The sequence below is a fragment of the Bos grunniens genome, chromosome 20 (assembly GCF_055505025.1).
Source record: "Bos grunniens cultivar Pamir isolate PY7600 chromosome 20, Bosgru_T2T1.0, whole genome shotgun sequence".
Lineage (NCBI taxonomy): Eukaryota > Metazoa > Chordata > Mammalia > Artiodactyla > Bovidae > Bos > Bos grunniens.
In genome coordinates, this window is record NC_141184.1 from 71,453,105 (window position 1) to 71,469,566 (window position 16,462).

The 16,462-nt window shown below is 48.0% G+C and overlaps 1 protein-coding gene across 3 annotated transcripts in view; it reads left to right on the forward strand.

The window, feature by feature from the left end:
• SLIT3 (slit guidance ligand 3) overlaps window positions 1-12,989 on the forward strand; it is a 718,940-nt gene extending 705,951 nt beyond the window's left edge. For 2 of the 3 annotated variants that reach the window (XM_086362269.1, XM_086362270.1), the window contains exons 33-36: window positions 3,251-3,405; window positions 4,036-4,321; window positions 5,565-5,773; window positions 8,370-12,989. In XM_086362269.1, coding sequence (XP_086218395.1) covers window positions 3,251-3,405; window positions 4,036-4,321; window positions 5,565-5,773; window positions 8,370-8,605 — 886 coding nt within the window. In that variant the 3' untranslated portion in view covers window positions 8,606-12,989. Of the gene's footprint in view, window positions 1-3,250; window positions 3,406-4,035; window positions 4,322-5,564; window positions 5,774-6,055; window positions 6,130-8,369 lie in introns of all 3 variants that reach the window. The other variant, XM_086362271.1, reaches the window with a different exon arrangement.
• The last annotated feature ends 3,473 nt before the right edge of the window (window positions 12,990-16,462 follow it).

The window sequence follows — 16,462 nt, forward strand, 5'->3', positions numbered from 1 at the left end:
GACTTGCAAATATTAAAAAATCCTTGCATCCCTGAAATAAATCCCACTTGATCATAGTATATGATCTTTTTAAGGTATTGTTGGATTTGGTTTGCTAATTTTTCTTAAGAATTTTTTGTGTCTATGCTCATCAGTGATCTGATTGCGATTTTCTTTTTTGTGATATCTTTGTCTGGTTTTGGTATTGGGTTGATAGTGGCTTCACAAAATGAGTTTGCAAGCGCTCCTTCCTCTGCAAGTTTTTAGAATCGTTTCAGAAGGATATGTGTTAGCTCTTCTCTAAACGTTTGATGGAATTCTCCTACGAAGCCATCTGGTCCTGGACTTTTGTTTGTTGGGAGTTTTTTAAAAAACCTTGTTTTTGGCTGCATGGGTTTTCTCTGGTTGTAGAGAGTGGGGGCTACTCTTCTTTGCAATGTGCAAGCTTCTCATTGCAGTGGCTTCTCTTGTCGCAGAGCACAGGTTCTAGGCATATGGACTTCAGTAGCTGTGGTGCATGGGTTTAGTCAGCAGAATGTGGGATCTTAGTTCCCTGATCAGGGATCAAACCCATGTCACCTGCATTGGGAAGCAGATTCTTAACCATTAGACCATCAGGCAAGTCCCTATTGGGAGTCTTTTAATCACAGATACAAGTTAAGCATTTATAACTGGTATGCTCACATCATCTATTTCTTCCTTGTTCAATCTTGGAAGGTTGTCCTCTCTAAGTTTTTGTCCATCTCTTCTAGGCTGTCCGTTTACTGGCACACTGCTGCCTATAGTGGTCTCTTATGGTGTTTTGTATTTCTGCAGTGTTGGTTTTAAGTTCTCCTTTTACATTTCTGATTTTACTGATTTAGGCCCTCTCCCTTTTTCTCTTGATGAGTTTTCCTCAAGATTTATCAATTTTGTTTATCTTTTCAAAGACCAGCTTTTAGCTTCATTGATCTTTTGTATTTTCTTTTCTTCTTCTTCTTTTTTTTTCGTTTGTTCTGCTCTTTGATTTTTTTTCCTTCTGTTAAGCTTGGATTTTGTTTGTTCTTCTTTCTCTAGTTGCTTTAGGTATATAGTTAGGTTGTTTGAGTTTTTTCTTGTTTCCTGAGGTAGGCTTGTATTGCTATGAACGTCCCTATAAAAGTGAAATTGCTTTTGCTGCATCTCAGAGGTTTTGGAGAGTCATGCTTTCATTTTCATTTGTCTTTAAGCATTTTTTATTTCCTTTCTGCTTTCTTCAGTGATCCGTTGGTTGTTTAGTAGCTTATTGTTTAGCCTTCATGTATTTGTGGGTTTTTTTGCAGTTTCGCCTTACCGTTGGTTTCTAATCTCACTGTGTTGTGGTCAGAAAAGATGCTTGATATGATTTCAGTTTTCTTAAATTTACCAAAGCTTGCTTTGTGGCCCAGCATGTGATCTATCCTGGAGAATGTTCCATGTGCACTTGAGAAGAATGTGTAGTGTTCTGCTTTTGGATGGAACTCTCTATAGGTATGAATTAGGTCTATCTAGTCTAAATGTGTCATTTAAGGCCTGTGTTTCCCTATTTTCTGTCTGGATGATCTGTCCATTGATGTAAGTGGAGTAATGCAACTGATGTTTATAGTTTTATGTCTAGCAACTTCATTGAATTTGTTAGTTCTGACAGTTTTTCAGTGGAAACTTTAGATGTTTCTGTATATATCATCTCATTGCAAGTAATGACAGTTCTACTTCTTTGTGATATGTATACCTTTTGGGGCTTCCCTAGTGGCTCAGTTGGTAAAGAATCTCCTGCAATGCAGGAGAGCTGGGTTCGATCCCTGGGTCAGGAAGATCCCCTGGAGAAGGAAATGGCAACCCACTCCAGGACTCTTGTCTGGAGAATCCCATGGACAGAGGAGCTGGGCAGGCTGCAGTCCATGAGATCTCCAAGAGTTGGACAGACTGTGCGGCTTTCACTTTCACTTTTTTTCATACCTTTTTTATTTCTTTCTTAGTTGCTCAGGCTGGGACTTCCAAGACTATGTTGAATATAAGTGGTGAGAGCGGATGTCCTTGTTTGGTTTCCAATTTTAAAGGAAAAGCTTTCCGCTTTTTACTACTAAGTATAATGTTAGTTGTGGGTTTGCCATGTGTGGCCTTTGTTATGTTGAGGAATGTTCCCTCTACACCCACTTGTTGAGGGTTTTTATCAGAAATAGATGGTTGAATTTTGTCAAGTTCTTTTTCTGCATTTATTGAGCTGATTACTTGATTCTGATCCTTGTTAATGTGGTATATCACACTTGATCATGGTGTCTGATCCTTTCAATGTACTGTTGAATTAGGTTTGCTAATATTTTATTAAGAATGTTTGCATCTGTTTTCATCAGGGATATTGGCCTGTAATTTTCATTTTTTATGGTATTCCTGTTTTTCAGTATCAGGGTGATGCGGGCCTTGTAAAAAGAGCTTGGAAGTATTCATTCCTATTCTACTTTTGGAAGAGTTTGAGAAGGATTGTTATTAAGTCTTCTTTAAATGTTTGGTAGAAAAAAAGTAAAACGAATTTTTTTGGTAGAATTCATTTATGAAGCCATCTGGCCCTAGACTTCTATTTGTTGGGAAGTTTTTGATAACTGATTCAATACCCTTAAAGGCACCCCTCGTTTTGTTGCACTTTGCTCTGTTGTGCTTCACAGATATTATATTGTTTACAAATTGAAGGTTTGTGGCAACCCTGTGTTGAGCAAGTCTATTGGTGCCATTTTTCCAGCAATTGCTCACTTCATGCCTGTGTGTCATATTTTGGTGATTCTAACAATATTCAAACTTTTTCACTTTTGTATTTGTTATGGTGATCAGTGATGTTTGATGTTATTACTGCAAAAATTGACTCCCTGTAGGCTCAAGTGACAGCATTTTTTTGGCAATAAAGTATTTTTAGGGTACATACATTGCTTTTTAGACAAAATGCTATTGACACTTAATTAAGTATTTAATAAACGTAACTTTTATATGCACTGGGAAACTAGAAAAGTGACTCACTTTACTGAGGTGATCTGGAACTGAACCTGCATTATCTCTGAGGTATATCTATATAGATAGATAAGACAGATGAAATGAATAAGTGGAGAAGCTATAGGTGTAACAGGTATTAAGAATTCTATGTACTGTTTTTATCTTTGTGATTTATGTTGTTTGGAATTACTCCGAGATAAAACTCAAGGAATCCCAATCAAGTTCACACATGGTACAGGCTGTGGAAGGCATTCAGCAAACTTTCTGTCTCTCTCCCTTCTCTCCTGCCCAGCGTGGAGACTGTGAATGATGGGCAGTTTCACAGCGTGGAGCTAGTGATGCTAAACCAGACCCTGAACCTGGTGGTGGACAAAGGAGCCCCCAAAAGCCTGGGAAAGCTCCAGAAGCAGCCAGCAGTGAGCATCAACAGCCCCCTCTACCTTGGAGGTAAACCCCATCTCCTCCCACCTGTCCCTTGTACTCTGGTACCCACACCCAGGCCCACTGGTGGGGCTCATAGCTCTCATCTCAGCACCCACTGTCAAAGCCAATCAAGGGAGGCTTCCTGCAGGAAGTGATGGCCAAGCTGCTTCCTAAAGGGTGAACAGTTAGCCAGGTCATGGGGAAGAGAAGAGAAAAGGAGAGAGGGCAGGGCTCCTTCTGAGAAACTACAAGTTGTTCAGGGGCTGGGAGAAGGTGAAGATGAAATGGGGAGGGAGGAGATGCAGACAGGGTGCAGGCCCTCCAATATGCAGGCTCACCTCGGCTCTGCCACCTCCTCTGATGCTTTGAGGCTCAGCTGATGTGTATGGAGGAGCATGTTTAAAATTAAGCGCATTCAAAGGCCAAAGAGAGAAGAAGCGACCAGCCTGGCAGAGCCTGGGCCTGAAGCACAGCCTTGCGCTCGTAGTTCTCAAAGGGTTATGTACAAAAAGACCCAAAAAGGACCAGAGTAGGCTGTTCAATACTGAGATTCCCAAGGCTTGTCCCCAAGAGTCCACCTCCGAGGGCTGGGATGTGGGCGTGCAGGGTGGGCGGGGCGGGTCTTCAGGTTGCCGTCTGGTGCCCCTCCCGCAGGCATCCCCACCTCCACTGGCCTCTCAGCCTTGCGCCAGGGCATGGACCGGCCGCTGGGTGGTTTCCACGGCTGCATCCACGAGGTGCGCATCAACAACGAGCTCCAGGACTTCAAGGCCCTCCCCCCACAGGCCCTGGGCGTCTCGCCGGGCTGCAAGTCCTGCAGCGTGTGCAGGCACGGCCTGTGCCGAGCCGTGGAGAAGGACAGCGTGGTGTGTGAGTGCCACCCGGGCTGGACCGGCCCGCTGTGCGACCAGGAGGCCCGCGACCCCTGCCTTGGCCACAGGTCTGTGTTCTGCGCCCTCCCCGCTCCCCCGTCACCCCCGCCCCAGCAGGAAGTGAGCACAGATGGAAGCTGGAAGGACTGCAGTCAGACTGTAGGCAGGACCTGTGGGGGGGCTGCTCAGAAGGTCAGGCACTTACACAAAGAGCAGGTTTTGCTCAGAAGGGATGTCAGTGTGCAAGGGCCTGGCTGAAAAGTGCTTGTCAAATGACTGTCAGAGCCTGCCTAGAGTTGCAGCAGCCCCCACGTGCCTCCGAGCCAAGTGGAATGGGGCACCAGTGCACACATGCCATGGCAGGTGGGTGCATTTCAGCCCCAACTCAGCTCGCCTCTCAGCAGTGCCCCCCCATGCAGGCACCAGGGGTGTATAGCCAGACAGAGATGAATCATGGCCTAGCTCTGGCATTCATTATGCATTCAAATACTGAGGGCCTACGATGTGTCGGACCTTGTACCAAACCTAAGACGTCCAGCGTCCTCAGTGTTCAGAGATCTGAATCAACCGAAACCAACATTGGAGCCATGCCTGGTAACTGGCGTGGCTGAGCAAGCTGGGACTTGATATTGTGAATAGGAAGCGAAGGACAGCTGGAAGGGGGCAGGGTCTCCTGGGTCGCTCTGAAGTGTGTGTGCATGTTTGACTCTACAGTGAATATGTCCACAATGAAGCCTGGCTCTGAACATCATCCCAGTAGGGAGAATGCTACAGCATGATTAAGAACCCAGGCTGTGGCATCACTTTGTCCTCTGTGAGATGTAGATAAGACTGTCTACTGCACAGGTATATAGAGGAGAGGCGATGGTAGAAAATAAGACTGATGTTGGGGGTAAAGTACGTGCTCTAATGCCTGACATAGGGCAGGTGGTAGCTGGTGGTAGTGGTAGGAATAGTCATGTTAACAGTTAAGATGGCAGAACAGTTAAACTGGTTGGAGACTGCTTAGGTTTCTCTGAGCAGTGACTTGCCACCAAGACTGGTGGGCTCTGATGTCTGGGTATGAAACAGCCAATAAGCCAGCCTTGTTGCACTCACAGCTGACAGTGGTCTTCAGTGATACTCACGAGCTCCAGCTGATTGATACTGGGCCACTGGGCTGGCAGAGGGCGGACCATGTGATGGAGCAGGCCTAGGATCGCGCGGCTCCAAGACCCCTGGTCCGAGCCCGGGAGTGGCTGGAGTGGACAGAGAAAGCCTGCAGCTGCTCTGCCTGCCTGGTTCCCCTCTCACCCTTACCTCTGCCCCCAGCTGCATCCAGGGGAAGTGTGTGGCATCCGGAACCTCCTACGTGTGCAGGTGCACCGAAGGCTATGGAGGGGCCTTGTGCGACCAGAAGAATGACTCCAACAGCGCCTGCTCAACCTTCAAATGTCACCAGGGACAGTGCCACGTCTCAGATCGAGGGGAGCCCTACTGCCTGTGCCGGCCTGGCTTTAGTGGGGAGCACTGTGAACAAGGTGGGTCCAGTGTGCACAGGGGAGGGGCCTCAGAGGGATGCAGGGGTCAGGGTCAGACTCCACCTTCATCCCGCGGCCTGAGTTCCAGGTCTAGCTGCGCCACTTAGAGGCTGCGCGACCCTCACTGAGTCACCTACTGAGCCTCAGATTCCTTCACTTTGAATATGGGAGCAACGCTGTACCTTCCTGTATGAGCTATCCATTGCTGCATAATAAATTAGCACCAGAACATAGCAGTTCAGAACTGCACTAAACGTGCTCTATCCCACATGGTTCCTGTAGGTCAAAGATTCAGAAACAGCTTGGCAACCTTGAGGGACCCAAACTGAAACTGTCTAACAAACAGCCAGGACTAGGTGAGCTGTCTGGTCACCCTTTTTCCCCTCTCCCCTCCCTTTATCCTGTTCCAGTTGCCAGCCCTTGAGCTGCTAGCGTAGCCCTCTAAGCAGCACCACTGGCTCACCGGGGAACTTATTAGCAATGCAGACGCCCAGGTCCTGCCCAGACCTTTCGAATCAGAACCTGCATTTTAATAAGAGCCCGTGGTGACTCTTACACACACTAATATTTCAGCTGTTGCTCTGCAGTGTCCTTCCAATCCTCCTGCCATTATTGGGTCAACAGAAGACAGCTCCTTGGTCTGATCCCATTTTGAAAACATTAAATTACTTACCTCCCTTAGTGGCCCCTTTAGTGCGTTAATCAAAAAAACAAAGTTGAAATTATGTTACAGTTGAAATGGTTCTGTCTCCTCTTGGAGGTTTTTCTCTGACACGGAACCTGAGTCTTTGTTTCCCTCCCTGTCACCAGAATCCCAGGCGGGTCACCCCCCACTAGAGGACTCTTTCACATTTTATACCTTGTTAAAATACCATTCTTAACTAACTTTGTTAAATAATGTATTTTGAAATAATTTCAGATCTACCAGAAAAGTTGCCAGAACAATACAAACAGCACCCCTGTGCCCTTCAACTCAATGGCCCAGTGTGCGGAGTTTGCGTTCCACCCCTCCCCACATCACACACACCTGTGATCATGAGTCTCTTTTCTATCCTTTTAACAATCTCATAATTTTGAAAAACTACATCAAGCTTAACAAAATTCACATGACATCACATTAACCACCTAAAGCTTTAAAATGCACTCACAATCCCTCTGATGCTCATAAGAGCCCATGAAGAGGCAGGAAGGACCAGGAAATGTGTCACTATTTTCCAGACAAGGAAACTGAGGGTCGGGATGGCAAGGGACTGGTCCAAGGCCGAGAGGCCGAAGACCCCGTGTGGCCAAGGTGCATTACTCCCTTTTTCACTGCCTTGCTCCACATGCCCTCCCAGTGGACTGAGGACAGCAGCAGGGTCAAGGTGAGAAGCTGGGTCAGGAACCAGAGGATTAAGCAGATCCTCGGGGTTCCCGCCTCTCATTTCTACAACTTGTACAAAAGCTCACACGCATACCCTCGGGCTCATTGACTCCTCTTCCTCTTTCACACCTCAACTCCAGCATCACTTCCCAGAAAGACAATATCTGGCCCCTAGGCTAGTCAGGCTCCTTTACTAAGTATTTTGTGTAAACCTGTCCTGTTTCTTAAGCTCAGTTGATCATTACAAATATATGTATTTAAATGACTATATAGTGTCTAGACTCTACACCAGTGGAGACAGGCTACTGTGAATAGTGAGGACTGGGGCAAACTGGATATCTCCTGTCCTGTCTAAAGCTCTCAGCTTCAGCCCATCACTGCCATGCAGGGATGCAGGCTTGGCTTCCCAGACCCCTTGGTTTTCAAAGAAACCAGATATCCCAACGTTTAGATGAAATATTCAGGGGTTTTTTTATGTTGGCATTTAATTTGGTTGTTAAGCACCTATGGTACAATCAACATGTGTGGGATGGGGTGTGAGATGGGGTTGAGCCCTCAGTCCACCAACTTGCCACATCTACTTTGGTCTTTAAGTTCCCTGAAGGAAGGGACCAAGCCTGATCTTGTCACTTTTATATCCTCAGGGCTTAGTTTACACTGGGCGCTAGTGGTAAAGAATCTGCCGGCCACTGCAGGAAGCGTCTGATCCCTGGGTCAGAAAGATCCCCTGGAGGAGGGTAGGGCAACCCACTCCATATTCCTGCCTGGAGAATCCTATGGACAGAAGAGCCTGGAAGGCTACAGTCCATGGGGTTACAAAGAGTTGGACACGACTGAGCAACTGAGCACGCACGCACACACACAGCCTGGCATAGAAAAGCCACTAAGCTTTCATGAAATAGACGGGTTAATGGAGAGGTTCCTAACCCCTGCGCCATGGACAGGATGGTTTGTGGCGTGTTAGGAACCAGGCACAGCAGGAGGTGAGCAGCGGGCAAAACTAAAACCATCTCCCTACCTACCCCATCCATAGAAAAATTGTCCTCCATGAAACTGGTCCCTAGTGCCAAAAAGGTTGGGGACCTCTGGGATAACGGGTGGACAGATGGATGGAAGGAGGAGAGAATGTATAAGTACATATGGTCCTCAGACCACAAGTGTTTTGGAGCAGCCTACCCTGGCCCGCCACCTGCACCACCAATGCCGTGTCCTTGCCTCTTGTGCCCTCTGCAGAAACGCCTTGCCTCGGAGAGGTGGTCCGAGAGGTGATCCGCCGCCAGAAGGGTTATGCATCATGTGCCACGGCCTCCAAGATACCTGTCATGGAGTGTCGTGGGGGCTGCGGGCCCCAGTGCTGCCAGCCCACCCGCAGCAAGCGGCGGAAGTACGTCTTTCAGTGCACAGACGGCTCCTCGTTCGTGGAAGAGCTGGAGAGACACTTAGAGTGCGGCTGCCGCCCGTGTTCCTAAGGCCCCTGCACCCGCTCTGCCTCCTGGGCTCCGGCCGGGCGGATGGGGACGGCCACTGGTCTCCCGCCTGCGAGGCCTGGAGTGAAGAAGTGGGAACCGGAGAGGAAGCAAAAGAAGAAAAGAATATTAAGTATATTGTAAAATAAACAAAAAATAGAACTTATTTTTATTATGGAAAGTGACTATTTTCATCTTTTATTATATAAATATATCACACCGTCTGAGTATATGTACCATATAGTGAGTTATTTTTACCAGATTTTTTGTTCCATGTTGTGTAATTGTCATGTTTTTATAAACAGCTGTTAAAAGTTTTAAGGGAAAAAAGAACTAATAAAAATGTTTTAAAACAAAAGGATGAACACAAAGAAGTGACAGCCTGACTGAGGCAGAAGAAGGAGGCTTAAATGTTTAGGTAACACTATTGTGTTGGCAGAAAGGAGGACCTGCTTACGGAGCTCAGGAAACAGAATGAGAAGAGGAAGACAGTAAAGGAAGAGATTTTCCTTTGTTTCTTCTGACCTTTACTGACTTTTCTTCCTTCCCTGGAAGCACCCAGCTTTTCAGCCCTGGTGGTCGAGGCCCAGGGTGTGCACTTCTTCCAGGAAAAACCGCTGAGCCCTGGGTCCTGCAGGGTCAGAGCTCACAGCCCCGCCCCTTCCTGGCTGCCCTTGCCTCCATTCTGGGACTGTCTGAATCTGCCACAGGCTTAGTCTGAGCCTGTTTGGCCAAATCTGAAAATAGTGCCCCTTCTCCTGCCTGTCCCCAGAAAGGCAGTCCCCCTGTGGCTCCCCCAGGGGCACGGTGCTCACCCGTCTCCTCGGGCCCTAGCCCTGGCCCTTCCTCTGGAAGTTCTGAGCCACTCTCCTCCCTCGGTCACCTCATATTGGAAGGCAAAATCAGGAGAACAGGCAGCCAGGGCTCCTGGGAATGAGGAGGGTCAGGGGCCAAGCCTGCCCACAGCTCTGGAAAGTTCTGGAAGGCTCCTGCCATGGGACAGATAGGCCTCTGAGACCTCATCCTACAGGTCGTTATCTTTATGACAAAGACGCCGTGCCCATCTGCAACACTTTTCCACGCATAGCCATAATGCACCCTACTCTGTCCACATATCCCCTGCCCCTGAGAACGTATTCCTGTTTCATAGATGAGGAAACTGAGGCCTCTTTTACCCCAGTAATTCACCTTATGCCTCATCTATGATAAGTGGAAGACCAAAGCCCAAACTCTAAACTCTGGTTTCCGTCTCCAGAGTAGCATAAATGCAGGAGGATCAGGCAGCTAAAGTCGTCAGAGAAGCCCTTCCAGGAAGAGAAAGTCAGTTTTTTCTGGTATTTTTCCTGTTCTCGTTTTGCTTCCTTAATATCCAGAAAGACTAGACTGAGAGACTTAGGTATCAGGGAGCGTGAGCAAGGCCAGCCCACTCAGCACAGACTGCTGAAGGAGACTTGTCCCTGCCCCATCCCTGTCCACCCCCTCCCACCCCCATCAGGCCAGACGGCCCAGGGGCCAGCCACTCACACCAGCCTCTGGGCCCACAACCATCGCTGCCTCCCCCAGGAGCCTCCCCTGCAGAAGCATCAGGGAAGAGAGAGCGGAGTGCAGTGGACCGTCAGCACTGAGCATCCCCAGAAGAGCCTCGAGGTTCTTGCAAGCCGAAGGCTCAAAGAGTCCAAGGGGAGAGAAAAGAAAGGAGGATGGAAGAAAAATAGGAGGAGGGAGGAGGAGTGGGAAGGAAGGGGGACTGAGGGAGAAAGAGAACAAAGAAGAGATGATGAAGAGGAGAGAGGGATAAGATGGGGCATTTTCTTTAAAATATGTATATATAATATACATCATGTTCCAGGTACTTACTGTACCTTATGATGACTGTTTTATGTATTAATGGCTAGGTTGGCTTAGTGCTTCCTACATTATACATCAGGTACCACTCTAATTTATATATATTAACATATAATATACATTTAATTCTCTAAACAACTCTGTAGTAAAGACACTGCTAACCCATCTTACAGTTCAACAAATTGAATCATGGAAAAGTTAACTTGCACAAGAACAGATGCCTAGTAAATTACAGAGCCGGGATTTAGGCCCAGCCTGACTCCAGGACTTTCTCTTCATGGGAAGGAGACAGGTCCTGCTTCTAAGGATTCTACAGTTTGAGGCAGAAACAATCATGGAAATAGATAATTGCTTTAGTATATGGAAGTAGCTGTCCAGAGTAAGGAATTCCCAAATCTTGAGTCTTCAAGAATGAATAGGAGTTTGCCAGGACACAGGGAAGGGAGTTGAAATTTCCATGATTCTCTGTTAAAAAGCAGGGAAGTGTGAAAAGACCTGGCATGTTTGGGGGCAGTCAGAGATCTGGAGTGGTAGGAGTGTGGCTGCATACTGGGGGGCAGGGGTAAATGGGGAAGACAGGAAGGCAGGAGTTTGACCACAAAAAGCCACGTGTAGCAGGCTAGACCACAGGGCTCCAGCAGGTTTTTGAGCAGGGGAAGTAGAACAAGCTCTGTTTTAGGAAAAGAGCTGGTGGCAAAGTAGAGAAAGGTCTGGAAGAAGAAGACAGGGCTTTGCCACCCAAAATGGCCTTGGGGTTCCCCCCAGTTCCTGACTTTGGTTTATTGAGGCTAGACAACACTCATTTCCAAATGGGTCACAAAGTCCCTGTGGTGGTTCAGAAGCTCTGCCCTGGGAGGGGTCTCCCCAGTACCCCTCCCAACCCCACACACTCCCAGCCCTCCTCATGCATGCAGGTGGTCCTGAGCCTTATTCTGCCACCGACATTCCTACCCAGCTCTCCCCACCCAGCACAAAGCCCACCCAGCTCGCCATCTTGAGAGCCCCACCCAGAGTCCCTGACTTTCTCAGAGGACTCGCCAAGCTCACAGCTTTCCCTTCATCTGCCCTAAGCATTCTGAGGCCTTTCTCTGCCAGCCACCCCCTGGGACCAATACCTAATCAGTCACAGTCAGCCAAGACAGCCAAAAGGACAAGATTCTCTCAGGGCGGCTGCTGGGGTGGGGGGCGATTTTGAGCCTTCCCTCCTCAATTTTGGAAGCCCTGACTTTATGAAATGCCAAACTCAGTACCATTAAGAAAATTCTCTCCAAATGAAGTTTCTCTAACAAATGGAGGTTAAAACTCTTAGTGGAGCAGGCAAATTCTAGAAAGTCCCATGGGGCAGAAGCAGTTCAGTTAACCTGCACATTCAGTGGTTCAATGCTTGTGTGTGAGGATGCACACATGCACAGAAGCAGCAGCTCAGGCTGTTTCCCCCCTGAGCAGGGCTCGGGGGAGTGGAAGGAAACGTCCCTTTTTAACTCAACCAAGGGACCCTAATGAGAGAATGTACTTAAAAGTTCTTTGTAAAGTATAAACTAAAGACTTTAAATGTAAGATGCTACTGTTATTATTACTGTTGTTGTTGCTATTAATGACATGCCAAAAGGCCCTTTAGACAAGATGGCTTTGCCTTTTCAATTTCATTGAAAAGAAACTGAGTCTGAAACTTCAGAAAGATGACAGAGAGGAGGAAAAGTGGGAAAGAGGCAAGGAAAGGGAGGGAGATCCCGGAGGGCCAGGGAAAGAGGCGAAAATCCCCAGGACAACCCTCAGGAACACAGAGGTGGCCAGAATGGGAACTGAGCCAACCTTGCCCTTCGCCAGATACAAAGCTATCAACAGACTAAAAACCCTTAGGCTGAGCAGCCAGCCACTGCCTTTGCTAGGAGAGAAGCCCCTGGCATAAGTGGATCTGCCCCCAAAAACAAAGGATCCCAGATATCAGAGTGGGAGGAACCCATAGGGGCCCTTGGTGGCTAGAACACCGATAATCAGAGCAATGGCACTTCTAGACCAGAGACCAAGGTCATCCAGGAAATCAACACCAGGGGCAGGTAGAGACTACCCAGGCTAAAGTTCTTCCTGCGACTCCCCAGGGGCATCCAGGCAGCGCAAAGCCTGAAACACTCTCCAATTAGTGGCCAGGAAAGTGTCTGCACTTTCCCTCACAGCCGTCTCCCAGTGTCCTCAGGTGGTCTGCAAGCTGGGGCATGGTCTGGTTTGGTAACGCTTAACCACACTTCCCAGTCTGGGTTAGACAGTGCCATAGGAAACACTTGGGGAAAGTTGACGAGAGATGCCAGCTAGCAGGGCCAGCAAAGACAGAATGGGGCATTTGGCAAAGCTTATTTCTCTAACTCAATAAGTTTCTAAAAAGAAAACTTTTAAGATTTTTTTTTTAAAAAACAATGTAATAGGGCTACTTCACCAGTACGGGATAAATAATGTGCTTTTTTTTCAACAGACTGTCATATGCTGATATCATTAAAATAAATGGATAAGAGAGCCATCAGATGCTCTTGTGAATACCAGAAGCTTAGCCCTCCTCTGTGATGTGTGTTTTATTTTTACTTCTGACCTTCGCACTCCCTGGGGCAAAGATTACTGCATTCATGGTTGGGGCAAGTCTGGTGTGGAATAAGTGAAAAAAATTGGCTTCTTGCACCATGACGTGGGAAAAATGGATCCAGAGTTCCCCAGAGATATGGAAGAGAAAACCGAACACATGGCCACATGGCATAGGGTCTGCAGGGCGTGTGCTCACATACTGGATGCCAAGGGTCACAGAAGAGGAAGCCACTCCAGCACAGAGAACATGATATGAAGGAAGATTTCCTCCCGGGCACTCCAATTAATTAAATCCCCTCCTTTCATCATTTCTTCCATAAGCAGTTACTGAAGATCTGCTTTGTGCCAGGTTCTGATCTAGGCAGTAAGGACTACAAAGATGACCAAGACAAATTCCTTCCTCTCCTGGAGCTTAACTTTCAACTGAGTGTCAATCAACAATCAAAAAGAGAGTTCCCTGGTGGTCCAGTGGCTAAGATGCTGAGCTCCCAACGCATGGAGTCCAGGTTCAGTCCCTGGTCAGGGAACGAGATCCCACATCCCACAACTAAAAGTTTGCAAGCCACAACTAAAGATCAAAGATCCCACATGCTACAACTAAGACTCAGTGCAAACAAACAAGTAAATAAATAAACATATAAAACAAGAAATCAACCAAAGGAAACATCAGATAATATTTAAAAAGTAGAGATGGGCTGGCACATTAGCTGGTGGGTACTTTACACAGCGAATTTGAGGAAGGCCTCTCTGAAGAATGTGAACCCAGGGTGGGGTAAAGAAGAAACAGAAGAAGCCTAGCCCTGCAGCCCTCCCTACCTGTCTGCCCTCACACAGGTCTCATTTGAGGGAGGTGGATAGCCCAAGATCCTTAGGAGGCCAGAGCTGATGCCATGAGCAAGAGAGCACTAGGAGAGGACTAGTGAGTGAGGGGAGGGGGCAGACCCCACCCTCGGCTCCCAGCCAAGAGGCTTCCTTGGGGGCCCAGGGCCTCTCTGAATGAGAAATGCCAAGGGTCTGGAGGCCACCACTGGCTGGATGCAGGTCACCTTCACTTCCCTGGAAGATGGCTTTTATCTCCCCTGTGACAAACCCCACTGGGAAAAAGACTCTGGTGGGCAGCAGATTCACCAAGCGTCAGCAAATAACCCAGGCACTCCTTTGCCTGCTATTTCCTGAGCAAGAGAGAGCTGCACAGGCCAGGTGCTCCGAGCCCCCATCAACACACCTTTGACATGAGCGTCCCACCTCTCAGCATGAAAGAAAGAAATTGGGAGTGGGGGTGGGGGATGGGGAGGAGATAGGTTTTGTGTGGCATGCACTGTCACATAGCCCAAAACACACAAATCATGTCACATAGCCTGACTCACACACACACTGTGTCACACAGCCTGGCACACACACACATAGTCACACAGCCTCACAAACACACACACACACACACAGCCACACATCCTGGGCATCCCTGCCAGGAGGAGCTGCTGGTCAGGAGCCCACAGCCTCCATTTTCCATGCTTAAAACAAAGAGCCCTTCCTTCCAGGTTTGGAACTGATAGATCTATTTCCTCTCAAGTTCCCGTTTGTATCCGTCCATTGCAGATCTTCTCAACTGGGAAGGACTCTGCCTGCACCCCCACCCCACCCCCGCCAGGAGACATTTGGAGATGTCTAGACACATTTAGATTGTGTGACCAGGGCAGGGGGTGCCACTGGCACAGAGCGGGTGGAGGTCATAAATGCTGTTCAACATCCTAAAATGCACAGCACAGCCTCCACAATTGAGAATTATCCTGCCCAACATATCAGTAGTCCTAAGACTGAGAAACCCTGGCTTGGACTAATTGGATCCTTCACTGAACAGTTGGCTGGAATCATGGAGAAAGGAAGGGTGTAGGAGTGCTAAATAGATACAAATAGTGGCCTCTTCAGGGGAGGATGATCTCTCTGTCAGAACACATAGCGGGTAGATGATCATACTTGCATTTATAACGTCATTATTGATGGGGGATGGGGAATCCCAGCTGAGCTATCTCAAATCCTGAAAGGTGATGCTGTCAAAGTGCTGCACTCAATATGCCAGCAAATTTGGAAAACTCAGCAGTGGCCGAAGGACTGGAAAAGTTCAGTTTCATTCCAACCCCAAAGAAGGGCAATGCCAAAGAATGTTCAATCTACCACACAATTGCACTCATCTCCCATGCTAGCAAAGCATTGCTCAAAATTCTCCAAGCTAGGGTTCAACAGTACATGAACCAAGAACTTCCAGATGTTCAAGCTGGATTCAGAAAAGGTGTATTCTTTACCAACTGAGCTATGAGGGAAGCCCTTTGACTGTGTGGATCACAACAAACTATGGAAAATGAAAATTCTGAAAGAGATGGGAATACCAGACCACCTTACCTGCCTCCTGTGAAACCTGTATGCAGGTCAAGAAGCAACAGTTAAAACTGCATATGAAACAAGAAACTGGTTAAAAATTGGGAAAGGAGTACATCGAGGCTGTATACTGTCACCCTGCTTATCTAACTTTTATGTAGAATACACCATGCAAAACGCTGAGCTGGATGAAGTACAAGCTGGAATTAAGATTGCAGGAAGAAATAACAAACTCAGGCATGCAGATGACACCACCTTAATGGCAAAAAGCAAAGAGGAACTAGAGAGCCTCTAGATGAAAATGAAAAAGGAGGGGTGAAAAAGCTGGCTTAAAACGCAACATTTGAAGGTGGAAGAAGATGGTGGAGGAGTAAGACAGGGAGATTGTCAACCTCCCCACAAATACATCAAAACTCATCAAGATATGGAACAACTCCTTCAAAGCAACCTCTAGGCGACAGCAGAAGACCCTAGGCCTCCAGGAGGGCAGGCTAAGCTCCCTGGAATGAGGTTGGAGAGAGGATGGAGACACAAAAAGGGAAGAGACTGAGAACTCCAGGACGGAGCCTGTGCCCCCAGGGGGTGGGGGAGCTGCGCAGAAGGAAGAGGCCCGGTGCACTGGGAGGCTCCCTCATAGGTGGGACTAAGTGGGGAGCTGCAGAATCTTAGCTGTTGTGGCAGAGCAGGGACCCAGAGGGCAGAAAACAGAGAAAGCTGCACTTCTCAACCTATAAGCAGCTCACAGACCATGACCCCAACCAGATGGCAGGCTTGGAGAACCCAGAAAGACACACAGAAGCCCCACGGTGCGGAGAGAGGAGCGCACAAGCCCCGCAACACAGAGGACGAGCTCAGGGTGTTGAGGGAGACCCACACAAGTCTCCATGACACAGAGGGCAGGGCTGGGGAGCTGAGAAAAGATCCACACAAAGCCCCCACCTAGCAAGCTTCCGGAGAAGGCAATGGCACCCCACTCCAGTACTCTTGCCTGGAAAATCCCATGGATGGAGGAGGCTGGTAGGCTGCAGTCCATGGGGTCGCTAACAGTCGGACACGACTGGGTGACTTCAC